General features: G+C 40.5%; 1 protein-coding gene across 6 annotated transcripts in view; it reads right to left on the bottom strand.

The window, feature by feature from the left end:
* Positions 1-24250, bottom strand: part of LOC140198011 (dachshund homolog 1-like) — a 582914-nt gene that overhangs the window by 362164 nt on the left and 196500 nt on the right. For all 6 annotated transcript variants that reach the window (XM_072258800.1, XM_072258799.1, XM_072258801.1 and 3 more), the window contains exon 2: positions 981-1096. In XM_072258800.1, the coding sequence (XP_072114901.1) occupies positions 981-1096 (116 nt within the window). The remainder of the gene's footprint in view (positions 1-980; positions 1097-24250) is intronic.

Genomic DNA, 24250 nt, shown 5'->3' with positions numbered 1-24250 from the left:
CCTCTAAACCCCTCTTATACATATACTAATCAACTGTCTTTTGATTGCCGGTATTGTACCTGCCTCAACAATAGTTTCTGGCACCTCGGTCCATATATACCTCACCTTCTGCGTGAGGAAGTTGCCCCTCAGGTCCCTTTTAAATTTTCCACTTCTCAACTTAAACCTGTGCTCTCTTGTTTCTAGTTCCCCCTTACCTGGGGGAGAAAAAAAAACACTATATCAAGCAGCCAGGTACTTTTCTTTAAATTTACTATTATTGAGATACTGTGTGGAATAGGCCTTCCAGCCCTTTGAGCCATGCTGGCCAGCAACCCTCGCCTAATCGTGGAAGAATCTACAATGACTAATTAACCCACCAAGCCGTACATCTTTGAACTATGGAAAGAAACCAAAGCACCTGTAGGAAACTCACGTGGTCAAGGGGAGAAGCTACAAGCTCCTTATTGACACCTGCAGGAATTGAACCCCAGTTGCTGGTACTGTAATGCATTGTGCTAACCACTACACTACCATGCTGCCCTAATCTTTTCTCTTAAATGCAACTCTATGCATTCAAAACAAAGCACAGAAGAAAAATTATTAACTTTCTTATTATTAAAAAAGTCTATTGTAAAGCTCTCACTTCCGCACTATAGCACAGGAGCCCCGGAATAAATCTGAATACTGTTTAGCCCAACAATTTTTCACATGCCTGAGAGCAAGGCCCAGTCCTGTTCTACCAGCCTCAATTACACTCTGGTTATGCATTGACAAGCTGAGAATAAGAAGAACTCTAATGAACACCTCCCTTAACGTCTTGAGGTCATAACACTTCCCACATGCAGCGGACAAAGAGAGAAGGATTTGTTTGTAGAATTTCGGAGTACAAGATGATGCGCAAGTGATCCATTAAGTTCTAGTGATCATATTAGGTAGTCAGGCTGGTAAAATATTTGCATTTAATTCAAGATAGTCAAGGTGAAGGTGAATCCTTTTACCTGTCGGTGGAATCATTCCTGGAGACATGAGGCCAGGGACAGTGTGCGGCATGATGTGAGAATTCTCGGGGGATGTAACACTCTGGGACCTTTTTGGAGGTCTTCCTGGTCTGGAACTGGAAAAGAGAAAAAAAAATTACATCACAATCTTAGCTCCGCTGTGTTTTGTACTTGTTGCTGTATTCATTGCTGTTATTGTTGTTACTATGTACACTGTTTACTCTGTGAGTGAGGAGTTTCATTGCACTCTGGTGTATATGGCAATAAACTGAATCTGAATTTACAATGGCCAATTAATCTACTAATCTGCATGTCTTTGGAATGTGGGACAAACCTCTGGTCATAGGGCAAACTCCACACAGACATCACCAGAGCTCCACACTGGCAAGGCCTGATGCTGATTGGTGGAGAACCACTTTGTCAAACAATTTTGCTCTATCCACCACAACAGTTAGGATCTCCCAGTGGGCCAGCAATTTGTATTCAACTTGTCCTTCCAATTGTGACATGTCTGTCCATAGCCTCCTATCCTGCCCCGATGAGACCAAACTCAGGTTGGAAAAGCTATACCTCATATTCCATCCGTGTGGTCTCCAAACTGATGGCATGAACATAAATTTCTCCAACTTCCAGTAGCCATTCCCTCTGATTTCCCTCCCCAATTTCATGACATGGCCATCACTCACACTGGTTCCCCACCTCATTTCCTTTACTCCATGGTCCACTGTCTTCTCCCATCAGATTACTTCTTCAACCCTATACCTCTTCCACCTATCACCTCCTAGCTTCTTACACCATCCCCCCCTTCCCCTACTCACCCACTGTTCCCTACACCTATGACCTGCCAGCTTGTATTCCTTCCCATTCACTCCACCTTCTTATTCTGACTTCCACCCTCTTCCTTTCCAGTCTTCATGAAGGGTCTTGGCTCAAAACATCAACTATTTATTCCTCTGTATATATGCTGCTTGACCTGCTAAGTTCCTATAGCATTGTATATGTTGGTCGGGAATGAATTTGCGTCACTGAAACTGTGGGGCAGTTACTTTACTAGCTACACCCTTATGCTACACCAATATGGCTAGTGGTGCATAGTACAGACAAAACCATTTCCACAGAGAAAACTCACACAATGATCTGAAAAGTGACCAAATTGGCCAGGAGTCTGGGGCCAATCCTTCTGTCTTCCTTTGAAACATCGGTATATAATCTTTGTTAGCCTGAGAGCCCAAGTAGTTGCCAGATTAGCACTGTTTTTTAAAAGTGCACCTTCAACCGTGCAGCAATACCTCAGTACTACATTGGCATGTCAGTTAGGCTTTTGTTCTCCATTCTCCAGGGTGGGATTTGAACCCACAAACCTCGGATGCAGAGGGTAGTGTATTATAAAGTGAGTCCTGGCTAGCATTGAAATGCACAGCAAAATTCAATGAACATCCACATCAATGGTAACATTCCTGAAATTGTTGGAAGTACTGGGAGAGACTGTAAATAAACTTATTTCAAGGACGGCTGCTTTTTCACTGGCTTTAATAGACTGCCTTTACTAATTAGATTACATGCTGAATTCATTTCTTTCATAAAGAACAGCCACTGCTAATGTATTATTCATACCTCGCACCTCGTTACCTGATCCTCAATATTAATATCTATACATGTTAGAATTGCCTAGTTTGCATATGCTAAAATTCGACATGGAGCTTTCAGCTTGAAAATTATGCTCTAACTTGTAATAATTACTGCAGTTAGCTTGATATTGATTTATGGGATTTTTAAAAGCCAAATATATGTAGTAGTTTAAATGAAAGCTATTTTAGGAATCCGCAGAAAATTAAAAGACAATGTCAGCCCTAGGAGATTTGTTCCCTCTTCTTTGCACTTTTTAATCTAGCAATTAGCTAGGAGGAGGTAGAGAAAAAAAAGGGGGGGTGTTGGGCTTGTAGTACGTGGCAGATTCAAAAAGCATTTCAAAGTTGCCACCTCCTCCTTGTAAAACACATTGTTCTTCAGACCCTACTGTACTACTTGAATTTCCAGGGAGGAAACGTATTGTCAGCAGTTTTTTTTGTCTCGGTGGCAAGGTTTTGTCCACTATCTTTACACTTCAAAACTAAGTTTTAGTCATAATTACCAAGGAATTGGTAAATATATACCAAGGAATAAAAATAGCACAAAACATTTCACATTAATGGTCAATACGTTCAGCAGTGTTAGTTTCTTTTCCCCAGAGCCATAGCACCATTGCCACTAATGTGACCTCTTGTGGTTGGTTATATGACATTTCAATGTTTGAGGGTGTTCCCCACCCAACTCAGCCCCTCCGTGGTGCAGTAGTAGGAGGGGCCTCAACTGCTGTCCTTTCCCACAGACCAACTGCATTGGTCACATCAAGCTTCTCTGCATCCCTCAGCTCATGATCTTGTAGTCTTGAATGCGCCAGTCAGCAGTTCCCTTATCTCACGGTGCTGCAAGGCCAACAGTTTTGGCAGAAATCTAAAACTCTGCCCCCTGCGCCAATTCCTCATCCATATCTTTTGCCGAAATGATGACCTTTCAGCAGCACTTGATGCATGTACCCCTGGGTGCAGCTCTTAAATCAGAGTGTCCCCTGTTATGAAGCTGTTTGGGATGAGCTGAGACAAGAGCATAATCTAAAATTCAATTCCGCTGAAATCAAAAGGAGGAATTTTAGACATGGAGGTCAAAGCATGCAAATTCATACAGTGGGGTGGGGGGTATGAACATGTAGTCCAACATATTTTATTACCTTCTGAGGCTGCATTACCTGTATGAACTTTGACAATTCCAAACTGTTCACATAGACTTCAAAGGGAGGAAGGCAATTGGACTGGGCATGAGAATAGTAAACCAATCAGCTGTTTGCACAAGTTACAACCAACAACCTTTACCCAATGATAAACAAGCTGCATAAATGCAGACAAAATGCCATTTGCATTACAGCTGTAGAGGATTTTACACAATAATTGATATTGAAATAGTGTCTCACCCCAAGGAGCAACAAGTGACAACGGTGCTATGATTTAAAACACACAATAACGCTACAGAATATATTGACCATGCATGTAAAGACATTTGCTCTTTGTTCTTCTGTATTTTTTTAGTAAATTATAAAAAATTGAAAGCAAACAAGATGCACTGTTAGAGGTGTTCTGACAAGTTGCATCATGGTGTGTTTTGGCAATTTGAATGTACTAGTATGCAAGAAAATGCAGGGAGTAGTAGTCTCAATCCAATGTGTCCTTCCCCAACATCAATAGCATCTACAGAAGGTGCTGCCTCAAGGAGGAAACATGTGTATCTAAGACCACCAGGCCTATCCAGACCATGCTATCTTCTCACAGCTCTCATCGAACAGAAGGTACAGAGTCCTGAAGTCTCACATCGCCAGGTTTTAGAATAGCTACTTCCATTCTGGAGAACTGGCACTGTAGCTCAATGACCTTCAGTTCATACAGGAGAATGAGGGGATAGACTGGAGCGACAGGGAGGTGGTCACCCCCAAGTTGCAGGGGGCAGGTACCTGGGTGAACATCAGGAGAGGGAAAGGGAATAGGCAGCCAATGCAGAGTATCCCTGTAGGCGTTCCCTTCAACCACAGGTAAACCGCATTGGATGCTGCTGGAGGTTGGTCGGGGGAGGAAATGACCTACTGGGGGATGCCACAGCAGTGGGATCTCTGGCGCTGACTCCAGCCCTGTGGCTTAGAAGAGAAGGGGGAGTAGAGGAGTGCAGTAGTGACAGGGGATTCCATAGTTAGAGGAGCAACAAAATACTCTATCAAAGTGAAAGAGACCCCAGGATAGTACATTTCCTCCTAGGTACCAGGGTCAAGGATGTCTCAAATAGGGTCCACTGCATTCTAAGGGGGAGGATGAGCAGCCAGATGTCATGTTACATATCAGTATTAGCAATAGAGGGAGGAGGTCTTGAAGAGAGAATATAGAGTTAGGTAGAAAGCTAATGAATACAGGACTGAAGGAGTTATATTTGAATGCATACAGTATACAAAATAGGTTAGATCATCTTGGAGCATATTTAGATACTGACAGGTATGACACTGTGGGCATCACTGAGTCACTGCTGGAAGAAGATCATAGTTGGGAGCTTAACATCAAAGAGTACACGTTGCATAGAAACGACGGCAGGTAGGCAGAAAGGGTGGATTGGCTTTGTGGATAAAAAGGAAATCAAATCCTCAGAAAGATTTGACATAGGATCTGAAAGTGTGGAATCATTATTGGTAGAGTGAAGAAACTGCAAGGGTAAAAAGACCCTTATGGGAGTTGTATGTATGCATCCAACAGCAGCCTGGATGGGGGATACAAATTACAATGGGAGATAAAAGAAGGGTATGTAAAAAGGGCAATGTTATGATAGTTATAGGGAATTTCAATATGCAGGTAAATTGAGAAAATCAGGTTATTGCTGGATCCCAGGAGGAAGAAATTGTAGAATGCTTATGAAATGCCTTTTTTAGAGCAGCTTGTGGTTGAGCCCACTAGGGGAAAGGCAATTCTGGATTGGGTGTTTTGTAATGACCCAGATATGATTAAAGGAGCTCGAGGTAAAAGAACCCTTAGGAGATAATGATCATAATATGATAGAAATCACCCTGTAGTTTGAGTGGGAGAAGCCAAGGTCAGATGCATTAGTATTACAGTGGAGTAAAGGGAAATCCAGAGACATGAGAAATACAGGAATAAAGGGAAAAACAAAGGCATGAGAAAGTTGATTGGAATGGGACACTAGCAAGAATGACAGCAAACAGCAATGGCTGGAGTTTCTGGGAGATATTCAGAAGGTACAGGATAGATACATCCCAAAGATCAAGAAGAATTATAAATGGAGGATGATGCATAAAAACAAAACACAAGACATATTATAAAGCAAAGATAAGTGGGAAGTTAGAGGATTGGGAAGTATTTAAAAGCTAACAGAAGGAAACTAGAAAAGCCATTAGGAGAAAAGATATGAGATATGAAGGTAAGCTACCCAATAATATAAAAGAGGATACCAAAGGCTTTTTCCAGATATAGAGTAAAAGACAGGCAAGAGTAAATATGAGACTGCAGGAAAATGATGCTGGAGAGGCAGTAATTGGAAACAAAGAAATGACTGATGAACTTAATAATATTTTGCATCCATTTTCACTGTGGAAGACACTAGTAGAAGGCCAGGTGTTTGAGAGTGTCAGAGGGTAGAACTGAGTGTAGTTGCTATTACTAGAGAGAAGGTGCTTGGGAAGCTAAAAGGTCTAAAGATACAAAATCCATTTGAACCAGATGGACCTCACCCTAAAGGTTCTGAAATTAGCAGCTGAAAAGATAGTGGAGCCATTAGTAATGAACTTAGAAAAATCAATAGATTCTAGAATAGTTCCAGCAGACTGAAAAATTGCAAACACCACTCCACTCTTTAAGAGGAAGGAGGTGAGAGAGACAGAAGAAAGGAAATGATAGGCCATTTAGCCTGAATTCAGTGCTTAGGAAGATGCTGAATCAATTTTCAGGGTACTTGAAGACGCGATTTTTAAAAAAGCCAGCAAGATACTAGCATGGATTAGAAGATTGGTCAACTGGAAGGAGGCAAGGAGTGGAGATAAAAGGTCCTTTTCTAGTTGGCTGCCAGTGACTAGTGCTGTTCTGCAGGGGTCGGTGTTGGGACCACTTGGTTTTACATTATATGTCAGTGATTTGGATGATGCAATTCATGGCTTTGTGGCCAAGTTTGCAGACGATAGGAAGATGGGTGGAAGTACAGGTAGTGTTAAGGAAGCAGGGAGTCTATATGGATTGGGAGAATAGGCAAAGAAGTGATAGATGGAATATAGTGTCAGGAAACGCACTTCGGTAGAAGGAATGAAGTCAGACTATTTTCTAAACAGCGAGAAAATTCAAAAATCAGAGCTGCAAAAGGATTTGGTCATCCTTGTACAGGATTCCCCAAGGTTAACTTGCAGGTTGAGTCAGTGGCAAGGAAGGTTAATGCAAAGTTAGCCTAAGTTTTGAGAGAACTACAATACAAAAGTAAGGATGTAATGCCATGGCTTTATAAGGCATTGTTCAGATGACATTTTGAGTATTGTGAACAGTTTTGGGCCCCTATTTAAGGAAGGATATGCTTGCATTGGAAAGGTTCCAGAGGAGGCTCACAAAAATAATTCCAGGAATGAAAGGGTTAATGTATGTGGAGCATTTGATGGCTCTGGGTCTGTACTTGCTGGAGCTTAGAAGAATGAGGGAAGATCTCATTGAAACATATTGCATATTGAAAGGCCTAGAGAGAGTGGATTTGAAGAGGGTATTTCATAGAGTAGGAAATTCTAGGACCAGAGGGCACAGCCTCAGGATAGAGAGATATCCATTCAGAACAGAGATGAGAAAGAATAGATCCTCAGCCAAAGTAGATTGGATCTATGGAGATCAAGTTATTAGGTATATTTAAAGTGGAGGCTAGTAAGATCCTGATTAGTCAGGGTGTCAAAGGTTACAGGGAGAAGGGAGGAGAAGAATATTAGGGGAAATTAAATCAACCACGATGGAGTGGTAGAGCAGTCTCAATGAGCTGAGCTACCTAATTCTGGTGCCACAACTTCTGGTCTCATGGCTTTCAACCATTCCATTCTTGAACCAACCTGCACAATCCTCATCTCTACCTCTGCTCAGTATAGCAAAACCATGACCATTTTGTACTAAAATGGACTTTGTTTTCATTGTGTTCCTTCATATAAAATTTGTGTATAATACATCACAAAAACAAATTTCATGAGATATGTCAGTGATTATTAACCCAATTCTAAATGTATTGACAATGAATGTAAAATGTTTTGCACTTATTTTATATTAATAATGTTTATTTCTGAAATATGAAAAAATGTCATTCTCCAGTGCGGAAACATGGGGGGGGGGGGGAAGAAAAAAAAACAGATAATATGCTTTATTATTCCTCAAGTGTTATAATTTTGCATGGGTGCATTTGATCTAATTAAGACAATAGTGAATGTCAAGTCAAAAAAAAAGCATCATGTCACCTATGAGGTGTTACAAATTAGTCTAGAAGCCAATGAAAACCAAGGGGGACTTTTTTTAAAACTTAGCCACAATGGAGAATTAAGTCAGTGTAGGACTTAGATTTATTAGCACTCAGAGCTAAGAGCAAAGGCTAATTAATGGCTTAAAGCGTAAGCAAAAAATCTGCAGATGCTGGAAATCTGAAATAAAAACAGAAAATGTTGGAATTATTCAACAGGTCAGATAGCATCAGTGGGGAGAAGCACAGAGTTAACTTCATTCGTGTGTCCACCGTGATTTTGTGTGAACATAAATGGTAATTTAATTAAGGTTTAAACATTTAGGGTTACGCTTGGAATATTCAAAAGTTGCCAAACATTTCATATTGTGTACAGACTTGAATACTGATAACTTTCTGCTCATTTTCTGTTTCTGTATCATGTTGACTCCGTTTTATTTTTCTCATTTACTTGTACAAGTCTTGCCTGCCAGCCAGGCCCACCACATTACAAAACATCACCCAGACCAAGAAGCTTAATGTGCTAGTAGCTGTCACTATTAAAGCATTTCAAAGATTCACAGCACATTTATTATCAAAGTATGCATACATGTAAACAACTTTGAGCTTTGTCCCGCTTTCACTCACGTAAAGAAGAATATCAAATACCTCCCCCATGAAAAAAACAAATTGTACAAACAACAAAAAAAAGTGTAAAAACTGAATATAAAACTCAAGAGTCCAGACATATTCAGTTCAACTCACTTCAATGTGATCTAATACTCTGTTATTCATTACCTGCAGGCCTATCACAGACACTTCTTCGGTTTTACACATTGCTTCTCCACCTTCTCTCCTACATAAAATGAACTTTCACACTTATCCTTGTTTTCTCTTTCCAAACATACAGATTGAGTCTTTACCCCTTCACCCCCCACTGCATTTTCCATTTTTGGTACTGAAAATTTGAAACCATTTTTCCAAAATTTATAACTTCTATCTGTGGGTATTGGATGATTTCAGAAATTAAGATAGTTCCTTCTCTGATTCATACAAAAAAATGCAGCTGCAATCCCCCTCCCTGACAGACAGCTGAAAACAAAAATCATTAAAAAGTAGGTCAAATGACACAATATTACATTAGAAAATGGGGGAAGGAAAGCGCTCACTCATCTGTCAGTCAAGTATATCATTATTTTTTTTAAAGACATTGAAAGTCCTAGTCCTAATTCCCATTCTCTAATGTTGAACATTTGCTTCAAAGAAACTGGCGTGAATCCTGTCTCAGTTAAAAACAAGGAAAAAAAACTTTGATGTCTGTAACTATCCAGTTTTACAGTAATTCTAATAAAGGTCATGAAGGTAGGTTTACACCATGAATATTTTATTGACTCAAATGTGCCATAACCAGGAGTTCTACAATATCACTTTACAAGTTTCTGAATGCTCCAATGATATCATTTTCATCCTAAGTATAAGTGCTACGGCTCTCAAGAAGATAAACATTCAAAGTGTATTATAAATCATAATGTCAATCAGAGCCCCTCTCAATAGCAAAGGCAAAGCATCTTTGAGTGTGATCCTGGTGTGTGTTGTGTGCCAGATAGCCATTTCACATATGCAACTGAGGTCATTCACAGTAAAGAATGGGAGGATTCCACATAGTGGAAATTGTAAATGGTCACAATTTATGATGCATTTATAAACAGTGATATATGACATGATGAAATGAAACATTGTCCTTAAAATGGTGTGTTGAGGAACGTGTCAATCCTTTGAATATACCATTAGCTTGTCAAGAAATGTGCGTCGTGTTAAAATCAGCATCACTGCCGATTTTAACACTTCCATCAATTTTGAAGCAAAATATTCTGTTTGTTTCCAAATTGCCAACCTGAAGCAAAGTAAACATGTGAGAATGGGAGTGTGCTATGAGTTCATAACATAGTATGTATTTTCTTAGTTTAATTGGCCAAGGTCTTCAAATTCTTAACAAATCTTGCAGCCACCAGTACTGTCAAGACTGAAATACTTTCTGGTGGTTAGCTTTCCTATTTATCTCGTTGCTATCTCCTCTTTCCACTCCTCTCCCCCTCCCCCCGCCCCGCCCCCACCCCCTGCCCCGATCTCCTATTTCATTTTCTAGTTACTATTGTTACGGCCCCAATTAGAATTGGTTTACTGCACATTTTGTGATCGCTCATGTGGCAAACATCCATCAGACTCAACTTTCAATATTTTAAAAACAGTGTACATGTACTCTTCATTCCTCACACAGCAGCTCTGACACAAGTCACTCCTGGGGCATGGTTTGTCGACAGTAGCTCACCAGAGTCCTCTGTCCTCAGCCAGTCTTTCAAGTTATCTGCAAGCATAGTGCATCTTTGAAGACCCTTCCTCGCCCAGGGTTGAAGTCTCTGGAGCTTCTGTTGGCATTTCTGTAGCTCTAGGTTTCTATGGATGAGGTGACTAGCCCCATGCTCAAACCTTCAACTTTTGCAGTCAGGCTTGGGACCATCTATGGTGGAGTTATGGAGTTCCTCAACTGGGGGTTAATGTTGTGCAAATACTGGTGAACATTGTTACTTCTGTCTTGTGAATGAAGGATTGTTTGTAAAGTAATTCATTAGACCGACTGTCCTGAAGACCTCTAATTTTCAGTTTGCAGTATCCAATTCAACAACGACAATGTTGTTCCTTTGTTGAAGGAGCGACTCCAACACTGGAGTTTACCCTGTGACATACACCGTAGCTTGACCAGATTGTCACCGTAGATACCAAGTTTGGCCATCTGATCTCTTGATGCTATGAGCAGTCACTCTCACCTCACCTCTGGAGTACTGTTCATGACTGTATTTTTATACCAAGACTACGATAAGGACTGAAGTTAAGTGGTCCCAGCAAATTCCAAGCTGGGCAGTGGTCAGCAGATTATTAGTGAGTAAATGCTAGTTAATAAAACTTATGTAGTCATAAGATGTACACATATACTCAGTGGCCACTTTATTAGATACAGGAGTAGAACCCACTGGGACCGTCTGCTGCTGTAGTCCATCCAATTCAAAGTACAATGTGTTGTACATGCAGAGATGTTCTTCTGCAAATCACTGTTTTAGCACATAGTTACTTGAGTTATTGGTGACTTCCTGTGACCCCTTTCATTGGGCGAAAACACCCAATGAAGTGCGACTTACAGCATTTTTTTTTGTTGTTTTTCCACACAATACTCTAAACGCTGGGGACTGTTATGTGTGAAAATCCCTAGAGATCAACAGTTTCTGAGATGTGCAAACCACCCAGTCTTGCATGAACAATCATTCCACAGAAGGTAAGGACATGTTCGACACAGCTTTGTGGGCCAAAGGGCTTGTATTGTGCTGCAGGTTTTCTAGGTTCCTAGAAATTTTGTCGCATAGAATGGGAAAAATGATCTGATTATTGGTCTAAGCAACAACTAAACCTCTTGACCATGGTTTGATGCACTAAGTTGCTACCACATGATTGGCTAATTAGATATTTGCTTTAACAAGCAGGTGTACATAAAATATGTACTCAATAAAGTGGCTACTGAGTGTGTTTCATAGTATTTACCATCATATCACCTACAAATTGTCTATTTATGCATTGCATCTGATTATTTCCTTCCTTTAGGAGAATAAATAACACACGGGCTTTTGGTTTAAAGTACAGTGAAGAGTATTCTGACTGGTTGCATTAGCATCTGGTTCAGAGACTCCAAGATACAAGACTGAGAAAAAGGTGCGCAGAGAGTTGTAGATCTCCATCAGACGCACTAGCCTCTCTGCCATAGAGGGCATCTTCAAAATGCAGTGCCTCAGGAAGGTGGCATCCATCATTAAGAATGCTCACCACCCAGGACATGCCCTCTTCTCAGTATTTCCATCAGGGAAGAGGTACAGGAGCCTAAAGGCATACTCGACAGTTTAATAACAACTTCTTCCCGTCTGCCTTGAGATTTCTGAACGGTCCATAAACACGACCTCACTATTCAGCTCTTTTTTGTACTAATTATGCATTTATTATTTATCTATTTGTTTTATATATCCTATTACATTTTCTTGTATATTACTGCCAGAAAACAACAAATTTCACAATGTATATGATTTTCACAAACCTGATTCTGAGGTCAAGCTTACTTAACCCCTATTCATAGCAGTCCAACATTGAAACTATAGCACACTTTAAACGTTTCGTCAGTTAAACCAGAGTGTTCTTTAAAGTGTCAGCAAAATGCAAATATACCTTAATTGATAACTCATGTACTTTCTTTTTGCAGAGATGGTAATCTCAGAAATAATTAGCGACTGAAAGGAACTCTTTGCAATGAACATTTGCACAATGGCTATTGTTGGAATCCCCATTACATTTCAGACAGCAGTGGTTGAACAATATGCTTTGTTCCCTTCATTAGTCAGTACCTGACCTCTTTGAGACACTTACAACCGTTTGAGTACCAAATTTCCGTCATTACTTGCGCAAGAACACACCCATTTCCCTTTGCTTAACACCTGTAGAAGTGATTGGATTTTCACTCACCCGCAGAAGGAACACACAACTGAAGCAAAGGGCAGCAATGGAACTTTCCTGCTCTTTGTAGTACATGCAAGGGCCCTCGGGTGTACGAGTACGTTGGCAGAGATGCAGATTGTTGTTATTACTTCACGGTTTGTTGATGGCTAATTAATAATTCAGTTAGCAAGCTACTTATATAATGCCAGAGCACCTCATTGAAGGACAAGCAATTCCACCACCACCCATGATGAGGGAAGGAGGCTGTGCAGTGTAAAATCTGCCAATCTATGAAATCCAGACACCTCACCCATTTAACCATAGTGTCTACAGTACTAATAATCCATCTTTAAAAAATGTCAATTCTTATAATTTGTGGAAGAATTTCAACTCTACATATCTTTTAGAGATAGAGGAGGAGGAGGAGGAGAAGATGGCGACACAACGCAGCGCGCGCGGCCTCTCTGGTGAATGATATCTGTAATCTGTCAAGTAGGGGACATGCACAATTCTGATTTGATGGAGACAGACATGAGAGTATGGAGGAACATCTGGAGAAACTTCTGAAATGCCCCCTTCGCTGCCGCTGCTACTGTGTGGTAACCAGAATCTCCGGAGCAGAAGGCCCCGAATCCTCGGCTTTGCTTGTTTTAGCGGCTAGGGCTAGGTCGAAGGCGCTCGGCAGAGGATGGCACTTGGGAGGCTGTATCGGAGGCTCAAAGTTTTCGGATGGACGGACTCTGTGTCGGCTGCTTCCAAGGCATCGGCAGTTGTCGGTGCTTTGGAGGTTTATGGCAAGGAGTTTCTCCCTTTTGCCACCTGCTATCGGGGACTCGGATGTTGATCGGGACTTGAGACTTTTTTTACTGTGCCCATGGTCTGTTCTTTATCAAATTATGGTATTGTTTTGCATTGCTGTAACTATATGTTATAATTATGTGGTTCTGTCAGTGTTAGTCTTTGGTTTGTCCTGTTTTCTGTGATATCACTCCGGAGAAACATTGTATCATTTCTTAATGCATGTATGCATTTCTAAATGACAATAAAAGAGGACTGCATGTTCTCATAATCAAATCTAAAGATGAACTTTGATCAAACCCAAGTGCTGGATGATGCTTCTTCCATAGCACAAGCGAGAACAACAACTTTTACCACCTATGCCTCTGCGAATTATGGACACCAATGAACACAACTCCAAAGCACACAGTGTCCTCTGCTTGGGTATTGCTAATCTCCCATCATTACAGAGTGGACTCTATGCACAACTGTTGGAACACCTTCCAAGAGTTCAAGAAAGCCATGAGCAATATACATTGGTTTGTCTAATTGGTCCAGATGCGGGGCTTCATCTTAAAAAAAAATCAACAATTCCATTCTTCCTACAGATGCTGATCAACCCCTTGAGTTGCCGTAGCAAATCTTTGTTGGTCCAGATTCCAGAATCTCCATTGGTCTTTCTTATAACCTGTATTCCCTACAGAAAAATAAACGTTCTAGAAATCTATTGCTGAACCCATCCACTTCCTCTCACTTCATCGTTTATGACCCATTTAAAACTTACCCTCTATCAGCTGAAACAGCTTTTTCAGACCTTCAATGCCAAATAGTGTTTGGAACATCTTGCCATATTAAAAATGCTCAATAATGCAATTTTATAATAATATCCAAATTTTGAATTAGTGACGATGTTTTATGATCAATTCCCTTCAGGAAAATAACAACTATTCTCCAGAGTTTTCAATACTGCAATCTCTCATAGCTCTAAAGCAGGCTGCCCTCCTGCCGTTTGCCACTGGGAATGGACGATATGAGACATTTTCCCAATAGTATTGAGTAAATCTTCTGAAACAAGGTATGGCAAATAGCACAATCCAATCAAAATATCAATCCATATTTCTGTCAAATCACTTTGTCCTTTTATTTACTCTTTTATTTCCACTGTTTGACACCGAATGTCTTCATGCTTAAAAAAAATGTCTTGTGCCTTTAAGTCAAGAACGTTTTTGGACATTTAGTAGTGCAAAACCAGACACTGATAAGTGACGAGTATATTCATGAGAAAGTATTACACAGAAAAAAACATCTCCCCGGTGACTGATTGCTAGAGAGCAATGACATCATTGCAGGCCAATCACATCACACTGCATGTATCATTTGATCAGTAGTTATTCTGAGATTCCCCCCCCCCATTTAACAGATAGTGCTTGATCACCAGAACACAATACAAGCTACAGCATATGACATTAGTATTAAAACTGCCAATGACATATGACAGTCTATGAGATGCGCTTTCAGAACCATTGCCTCCTCTTTTTTCCAGCAGCTGGAACATGAAATCAACACTCGAGCTGCCTCATGTAATTACATCGTGGGCTTTATTACTTTCAGAGTCGTAGGGAGTCAAGTGAAATATTACCCCACCCGCAACAAGAGAAGGCAAACTTTTATGTTTTCCAAGAGAGCACCTGCTTCTGGACCGCTGTCTTTCTCAAATGACGAAGAATTATACAACACAGAATCAGGCTAGTCAGCCCACCATCATCTTGCTGACTAATAGGCATCCACTTACATCAAGGGGGCAGCAAAGAAGCATAGTGTTTAGCACAAGTCTTTACAGTAGAGGTGACCTGGGTTCAATTCCTGTCGCTGCCTGAAAGGAGTTTGTACATTCTCCCCGTGACTGTGTGGGTTTCCTCCAGGTGCTCCGGTTTCCCCCCCACAGTTGAAAGATCTACCCGTTGGTAGGTTAATTGGTCATCGTAAGTTGGCCAGCGATTAGGCTGGGATTAAATCAGGGGATTGCTGGGCATCGTGGATCAAAGAACCAAAAGGGCTTATTCCGCAGTGTATCTCAATAAAATTAAATATCAATCCCATTTTATTCTCCCTGTATTCCGTATAGATCCTCTCACTCACATACACAGTATGTGCAATTTACAGAGGCATAGTAAACAAACAATTCTTTGGAATATGGGAAGAGGTCTATATGGTCACAGGGAAAATGTGCAAAGTCAGGATTGGACTCAAGTATTTGGGTTGCTGCTCCATGGGGCAGCAACTTGACTAACAGTACCACTGCATGGCCTTCATCCATTTATCTTTCTCCCACATACTACAGAAATCTGATAGGGGATTGCTTCCTTCAAATGAACTTTAAAAGTTTGAACACAAAGTCATGACCTCGCTCATGTGAAGGAACAGTACTACCCCAATTGTTTTATCAAATGACCTACCTACAGCCCATTAGACCATTGGTATTTAGGGCAACACTGAAGGTCTGATGCTTTTCAGGGCTTCCTTCGTTGTGTCAGTAGCTTCCCTCTATTGTCAGTCATTCAAGTTCCGGGAGGGGGCTCCAAAATACCAGCACACTCACATGCAAAAGGATTCTTCATTGTTATTTCCGTAAAGGTTTTGTTTTCCCAGTCAGGGTTGTTAGCCCTGAGCTGCAGACCCAAACCTGGAGGATCGGTAGGTCACTCTTAATCTGGCCTCTACCCTTTGACCTGTTTGGCATGAGTTACCCCACAAAGAGCCAACATAAAGCCCTGAATCCAGCCAACATAGCCCTCCAGGTTATTAAGGTACACAAGCCTCCAAACCCTACAACAAGGTTCTGGTCCTCTTGGAGGTTATCACATGATGCACCATTGAAATCATTTTCCCTGCATACATAATGGCATGGCACGGCGACTACTCTACATGGCCACAAGAAACTGCGGAGGGTTGTGGACGTAGCTCAGCACATCACAGGAATCAGCCTCCCCTCAATGGACTCTTATCTATAACTTCTCACTACCTCAGTAAGGCAGCCAGCATAATCATATACCTCATGCACCCAGACATACTGTCTTCTCTTCTCTCCCATCAGACAGAAAATGCAAAAGTCTGAAAGCATCTACCACTGGGCTCAAGGGCAACTTCTACCCCACTCGTATCAGGTTCATAAAGGAATCATCTTATCGTATCTCTTGTATGATAATGGACTCTTGGCCTCCACAATTTACCTCATTATGATCCTGCACTTTTCCAGTAGCTTTTACATTGTATCCTGCATTATCATTTTACCTCATTCTAGCTCAATTCACAGAGTAATAATTTTATCAAAATAAACTTTGCAAGACACTATCTTCATGATACACGTGACAGTAAACTGATACCATGTGCAGTGCCTATCAAAAGTATTCATCCCCCCCCCCCTTGGAAATTTTCATCACAGTGGATCTAATTTGGCTTTTTTGACACTGATCAACAGAAAAGATTTTTTCATGTCAAAGTGAAAACAGATCGCTACAAATTGTTCTAAATTTATTACAATTATTAAACACAAAATAATTGATTGCATAATTACCTACCCCTTTCAAATCATCATTTAGTAGATGCACCTTTGGCCGTAATTACAGTCTTGAATCTGTGTGGATAAGTCTCTATCAGCTTTGTATATCTGGACACTGCAATTTTTCCCCATGCTTCTTTTCAAAACAGCTCAAGCTCTGTCATATTGCATGGGGATTGTGAATGAACAGCCCTTTTCATGTCCAACCACAAACTCTCAATTGGATTGATGTCTGGACTCTGACTTGGCCATTGTTGTTTTATAAGCCATTCCTGTGTACCTTTGGCTTTATGTTTGGAGAATGGAAAACAAATCTTCACCCAAGTTGTAGTTCTCATACAAACTGCATCAGATTTTCCTCCAGGATTTCTCTGTATTTTGCTGCATTTATTTTACCCCCTACCTTCACGAGCCTTCCAGGGCCTGCTGCAGTCAAGCATCCCCACAGTATGAAGCAGCCACCACCATGCTTCACAGTAGGGATGGTGCATTTTTGATGATGTGTTCTGTTTGTCTTACGCCAAACATAGTGTTTACTCTGATGGCCAAAAAAAGCTCAATTTTGGTTTCATCAGACCATAGAACCTTCTTTCAACTGTCTTCAGAGTCTCCTACATGCCTTCTGGTAAACTCTAGCCAAAATTTAATGTGAGTCTTTTTTCTCAACAGTGGCTTTCTCTTTGCCACACTCCCATAAAGCTGCGACTGGTGAAGCACCCTTGCACGTACTGTCCCATCTCAGTCACTGAAGCTTGACAACTCCTCCAGAGTTGTCAAGCTTCTTGGAGGCCTCCCTCAGTAATCCCCTTCTTACACAGTCACTCAGTTTTTGAGGATGGCTTGCTCTTGGTAGATTTACAGCTGTGCCATGTTCTTTACATGTCTTGATGATTGACTCCAAAGAATATTCAGTGACTTGGAAATTTTTTTGTATCTGTTTCCTGACTTGTGCTTTTCAATAACTTTTCAGAGTTGCTTGGAGTGCTCTTTTATCTTCATGGTGTATTTTTTTCCAAGATACTAACTCAGCAATAATTGGACCTTTCAGATACCTGTGTATTTTTACTGCAATCAACTGAAACACCTTGAATGCACACAGGTGATCTCTATTTAACTAATTATATGATTTCTAAAACCAATTTGCTGCACCAGTGATGATTTGGTGTGTCATATTAAAGGGAGTGAATACTTGTTGGGTGTATCCCATCTAATCCCACACTTAGAAACCTCCTTACTCTCTCATACTGATCAAACAGACTTTTTAGCAGCCAACCTTGATGTATTTGGGTGTATTTAAGGCAGAGATAGATAGGTTCCTGATTAGCCAGGGCATCAACGGGTATGGGGTGAAAGCAGGAGAGTGGGGATGACTGGAAGAATTGGATCAGCCTATGATTGAATGCCGAAGCAGACCCGATGGGCCGAATGGCCTACTTCTGCTCCTATATCTTCTGGTCTTATGCAATCAATTATTTATGTTTTATATTTCTAATTAATTTAGATGACTTTGTAGATATCTGTTTTCACTTTGACAAAAAAGTCTTTTTCTGTTGAACGGCGTCAATAAAAGCCAAATTAAATCCACTGTGATTCAATGTTGTAAAACAATGAAACATGAAAACTTCCAAGGGGGGTGGTATACTTCTTATAGGCAATGTATAAGAAAAAAATAGGCTGTATTTGCAGATTAGTATAAAACAGAACATTGTCATTGGAATAGTGAGTCTACTAGCTCAGGTTCAATCCTGTCCTCCAACCCTGTGTACAATTCATACATTCTCACAGTGGGTTTCTCTCAGAAGCTCTGGTTCTTCCCACATCTCAAAGGTGATCTGTTTGACAGATTAATTGGCTGTCGTTAGTTAGCTATAGGTGTAGGTTGCTGCTAAAAAATCTATTTGATCAGTATGACAGAGTAAGGAGGTTTCTGAGTGTGGGATTCAATGGGATTACTTTGAGAGCCTGCCTGGGTTTAATGGACCAAATGGCCTCCTTTTACTCCATGAGAAATCAGAAATAGGTGTACATTAGTGACAGGGCTATGCACAAGAACTTAATTTTGATCATTCTTGTCAGGGCATGTTAAACATAGAACACAGAACATAAACAAGTATGTATTCTGCACTAATTCACATGTTAGTCCTGAAGAAGGGTCTTGACCCAACGCATCAACTGCTTATTCATTTCCATGGATGCTCCTGACCTGCTGAGTTCCTCCAGCATTTTCTGTGTGTTCTTTAATATCTTTAGTGTTTTGGTAGGGGGTCAGTGGATGGAGGGAGTAACATCTTTACTGGTGCCTCCTGGAGCATACTCCTCCGTAGGAAATCATCTCAACAACAACCAAGTACTAGCAAAGCTGAAAGGGACCAGAAATTCTAGGCTGTGCAAACAATATAACATCTTACACCCAACGCACAAACAGCAACACCATTAAACCATTATGCAACTGACTAGGGTGCATATTGTTTAAACTTTTTTTTAAAGGCAGCAGAGATCAAATGGAAGCAATTTAAGCTTTTAACGTATTTGTAATAGATTCGACTAGGAACATCTGTGCACTGCTTACACAGAAGTGAAAGACAGTCATCTTGTTTACATAGGGGATAATTGTAAGGTTTATATTTCTGGCTATATTTTTTAAACAATAACAAGCTACTGTACCTCCCAGGTCCATTACAGGAGAAGGCTATAAATGTATGATTTCTCCTTTCTTGTTTTGTAACCATGGTGAAACAATAGAGCCCGAACTTTCGCTGAACCTTGTTCCTTTAATGGACTGGGTCCATGTTGACCTAGCAATACAGGCTTGAACCTGATACCATCACACACACTGCTGGTAAAGCAATCAGATTAAAGAGAAACCACACTCAATTACATTCCTAATTTCAACACAACAAAGTCATTGTCATCAGAGAAAGATGAACTACATCAATTCATCACCATTTTGTTTTTCTCTCTCCTGTCTTTTATATAGATTCTTTTAAAAGAGTGGCACCATCAGGCCGAACGGTCAATGAAAGACTGAGGTGCACAGAATCTTTGAACTGCTAAATATACTCAATGTAAAATCCATGTAAATATACCATCTAAAGACTGTAAGACACAGGAGCAGAATTGTGCCATTCACACCATTTAATCTACTCTGCCAGTCCATCATGGCTGATTGATTATCCCTCTCAACCCAACTTTCCTGCCTTCTCCCTTAATGTTCGTCACCCCGACTAATCAGGAACTTATCAACCTCCACGTTAAATCTACTCAATTCTTTGCCTTCTGTGGCAAAGAATTCTACCATTTTGCCACCCTCTCATCTCTGTTCTAAATGGACATCCCTCTATTCTGAGGCTGTGCCCTCTGTTCTTAGACTCCCCCTGCTATAGGAAACATTCTCTCCACATCTACTCCATCTAGGCTATTCAATATTTGAAAGGTGTCAATATGTTCCCCCACTTCTGCCCCGTCCGTTCATTCTACTAAACTCCAGCAATTACAGGCCCAGTGTCATCAAATGTTCCTCAAATACTAACTGTTTCTTACCAGAATCATTCTCGTGAACTTCCTCTAAGCCTCCTCCAATGCCAGCATATCTTTTCTTAGATAAGGGGCCCAAAATTGCTCATAGTACGCCAAGTGCGGTCTGACCAATGCCTTACAAAGCCTGAGCATTACATTCTTGCTTTTGAATTCCTGTCAAGAATAAGGCCATAGTTAATATTTTCTGACCAGATAAAATTTATCAAACAATATTGGATGTGGTGACTGAAAAAGTACTTTATTTTTGCCACATCTCTCTAATGAGTCTGTTTTTTTTTTGTTGCTCTTCAGCCGACGGTTTTTGAACTAACTGAATCATTAAAATTAAAACAAACCACGCTTCTGCTTGTAGATTAGCAAACATTTATAAACAATACACAACAGTAGATGACAAGAAAAAATCTAGGTGGTCTTTTTTTTGGATTTCCAGCATCTGATGCATTTCACTGTTGTATACTATTATATCTAGTGATTGCTTCTAATTGGTTATGCTCTAAAAACATACTCAAATAGCAATGAGCAATCTTTTATTTTAATTAGCCTGTTATTTGACATGAGGAAGCACACATTTAAGAAGCTCCTAACTAAACCATTGAGAAAATGACACATGTAGAACCTATTCAGCACAATGGGTATTTCAAAGTCATTTTTGTTCTATATTGGTTACAGCCAAAAGGAAAATCAAGCCATGTGTATAATAGGCTGTCTTGAAGTTGATGGTGAGATCATGTTCCAGTTCTCATTGGTGGGTCTAAGCTGGAGGGAGTAAATGGCTTCCAATTCTGTGAGTGTTAACATCTTGCATGACCTGTGCTGGGCCCAGCTCATTGATGCAAACATGAAGAAGACCCGCCAGTGCTACTTTCTTAGAAGCTTGAGAAGATTTGGCTTACTTCAAATATTCCAGCTAACTTCGATAGTTGCGCTGTATAAAATATTCTGACTAGTTGCATTATGGCCTGGTACAGCAATTCCAACACACAGGAACACAAGAGGCCAGAGAGGGTAGTAGAATAGTCCAGCCCATCACAAGCACAGCCGTTCTATCATTGATAGCATCTACGAGGGACTCAACTACAGGACGTGCTGACTCAGGAAGGTGGAATCTAGGATCTCCACCATTTGGGTCATGTCCTGTTCTTGCCATTACCATCAGTCTGGAAGTACAGATGCCTGGAGTCCCACAATACTAGTTCTGAAATAGCTACTTTTCTAAAACCATCAATTTCTTGAACCAATCTGCACAACCTGAAACCCTATACAGCAACAGAAGATTACAGACCAGCCCTTGCACTACCATGGATTTGTTTCTGATCATGCCATTTTTTTGGCATTAATCCCAACCATTGAGCACACCTACATGAAATGTTACCATAGAAAAGCAGCATCCATCGTCAAAGATCCTCACTACCTAGGCCATGCTCTTTGCTTGCTGTTGCCATCAGGTAGAAGGTACAAGTACCTCAAGACTTGCACCACCAGGTTCAAGAACAGTTACTACCCCTCAACCATCAGGCTCTTGAACAAAAGGGGACAACTACAGTCATTTAAGGACTCTTTTTTTCTTGTTATTTCATGCTCGCTATTTATTGCTATTCATTTATTATTTGTAATTGCCCAGTATGTTTACAGTTTAGAAATCCTGATTACAGTTACTGTTCTATAGATTGGCTAAGTATGCCTGCAGAAAAAGAATCTCAGGGTTGTATGTGGTGACATGTATGTACTCTAATAATAGATTTACTTTGAATTTTGAAGTTGAACTTCATGTTTGTGCACTTTGTTTTCACTGTGTGGTATAATTTTATGCACAATTTATGTACAATTGATATTCTGTGTGTTGTCTGAACCTGCATGCCTGCAAAGCTGCTGCAAACAAATTTTTCATTCTATTATACCTCTCTGTACTAATGCACATGGCATTAAACTCAACATGACCTGTGGATGTACTACTGCAACAAAAAGAGAAAATTCACGATTCATATCCCAGTTACCTGAGGTACAGTATGGCAAAACTTGGGTGACAGGATGAGATAATGCTTGAATTTAATTTCATATATTCCTCTGGAGGAATAGTAAACATCTGACTGAGATTCCAGGCAGACTTGCCTTACATTGGAGAACAGTTTGACCAGCAATCTCTGGCATCTGACCTGACCTCTTCAGTAATGAGTTCACATTTAAAGTCGTAGAGAGCAGAGAATCACACATGGAACTGGTCGTTTAGGTCACCAAGTTCATACCAGACATTTACAGTAACTCCATTTTATTCTACCCACATTCCCAACAGTTCCCCAGATCCTACCACTCAACTGCACTCCAAGGGCAATTGACAGTAGCCAGTTAACCTACCAACCTACACATGTGTGGTATACTGGCATATCAGTGGCTGGCACTTTTTAGGTCTGTCTCATTTAAGTAAGTGGCCAGTTCTTACCCCAGTTGCAAGAGTTCATTGTATGTCAGTCTTTAATGAGCTTTATTCCCGTGGCAGTATGTTCACACAAGCAACCACTGAATGAATTTTGGTTCATTTGGTGGCACTTCCATCCCTGAATCTAAATGGCTGAATATCTGAATTAAAATAAATTGACCTACTGAGTTGCCTTCAGTATGTATCAACTGGATAGAGAAGGTTGCCTTGGATTGGGTTGAAACTTTTCTCCCATTGGTTAACTATGACTGGGCACATTGAGTTGTGACATTACTTCACAGAAAACATATCAGACGTTCAGAGCATGTGGAGCAAATGGTATACATTTTCCAAATCACTTTCAGTCAGAGAGTCATAGAGTCATATGGCACAAAAAACAGGCCCTTCAGCCCAACTTGCTCATGCCGACCAAGTTGTCTACTAGATCTAGTCTCATTTCCCTGCATTCTACCTCTCTGCCTCAAAACCTCCCCCAAACGTGTACCTGTTTAAATATCTTTTAAGCAGTGTGATTATACCTGCCTCCACCACTTCTTCTGACAGTTTCCTCCATATAACTACCACCCTTTGTGTGAACGAATTACTCCTCAGATCCGTTTTAAATTGTTCCCTTCTCATCTTATACTTATACTCTTGAGTTGTAGACTCCCCTATCCTGGGAAAAACACTGTGACCATTCAATTTATCCACTATTCTCTCATGATTCTTCTGCCTCCTATGCATCCGAGAAAAAAGTCCCAGTCTATCCATCCTCACCTTAATACCCAGCCCTCTGGTCCTGGTAATATCCTTGTGAACTTTTACTACATGCTTTTCAGTTTTATGACATCTGAGCCATACCCAGACAACCAGAACTGTATACAATATTCCAAGTGTATTCTAAGTACTATCTTGTCTCAATAAGGCACTGACCAATGAAAGCAAGCCTTCTTCACCACACTGTCTTTCAGGGACCAATGAAAGCAAGCCTTCTTCACCACACTGTCTTTCAGGGAATTTTATAGTTATGCCCTTAGTTTGTTCTCTTGCACAATACTTTCGAGGGCTCTAACATCCTAACTTATAAATATAGCAATGTCCTTTTATCAATGCTGGCTTAAATTCCTACCTAATAGGACTTTAGAGATACAACAAAGACTACATGAAGGAAACTCATTATCATCTCCCTTGCGTCATAAAATGGTGGCCTCCACCTCTCCCTCTGACAGATTGTTTAATGTACCTACATCCGTTTATGTGAAAAAAGTTGGTCCTCAGTTGCTTTTAAATCTTTCTTATCTCATTTTAAACGTTTGCCCTCCAATTTTCGACTTCTCTACTCTGAGAAAAAGACTAACCATCACTTGTCTATGATTTTCTCATGACTTATTAGCCTCCTGTGCTTCAGGGGAAAGAAGTCCCAGC

The sequence above is a fragment of the Mobula birostris genome, chromosome 5, assembly GCF_030028105.1.
Source record: "Mobula birostris isolate sMobBir1 chromosome 5, sMobBir1.hap1, whole genome shotgun sequence".
Classification (NCBI taxonomy): domain Eukaryota; kingdom Metazoa; phylum Chordata; class Chondrichthyes; order Myliobatiformes; family Myliobatidae; genus Mobula; species Mobula birostris.
Note: the sequence above shows the minus strand (reverse complement) of the source record. Positions and strands in the feature narration are given on the sequence as shown.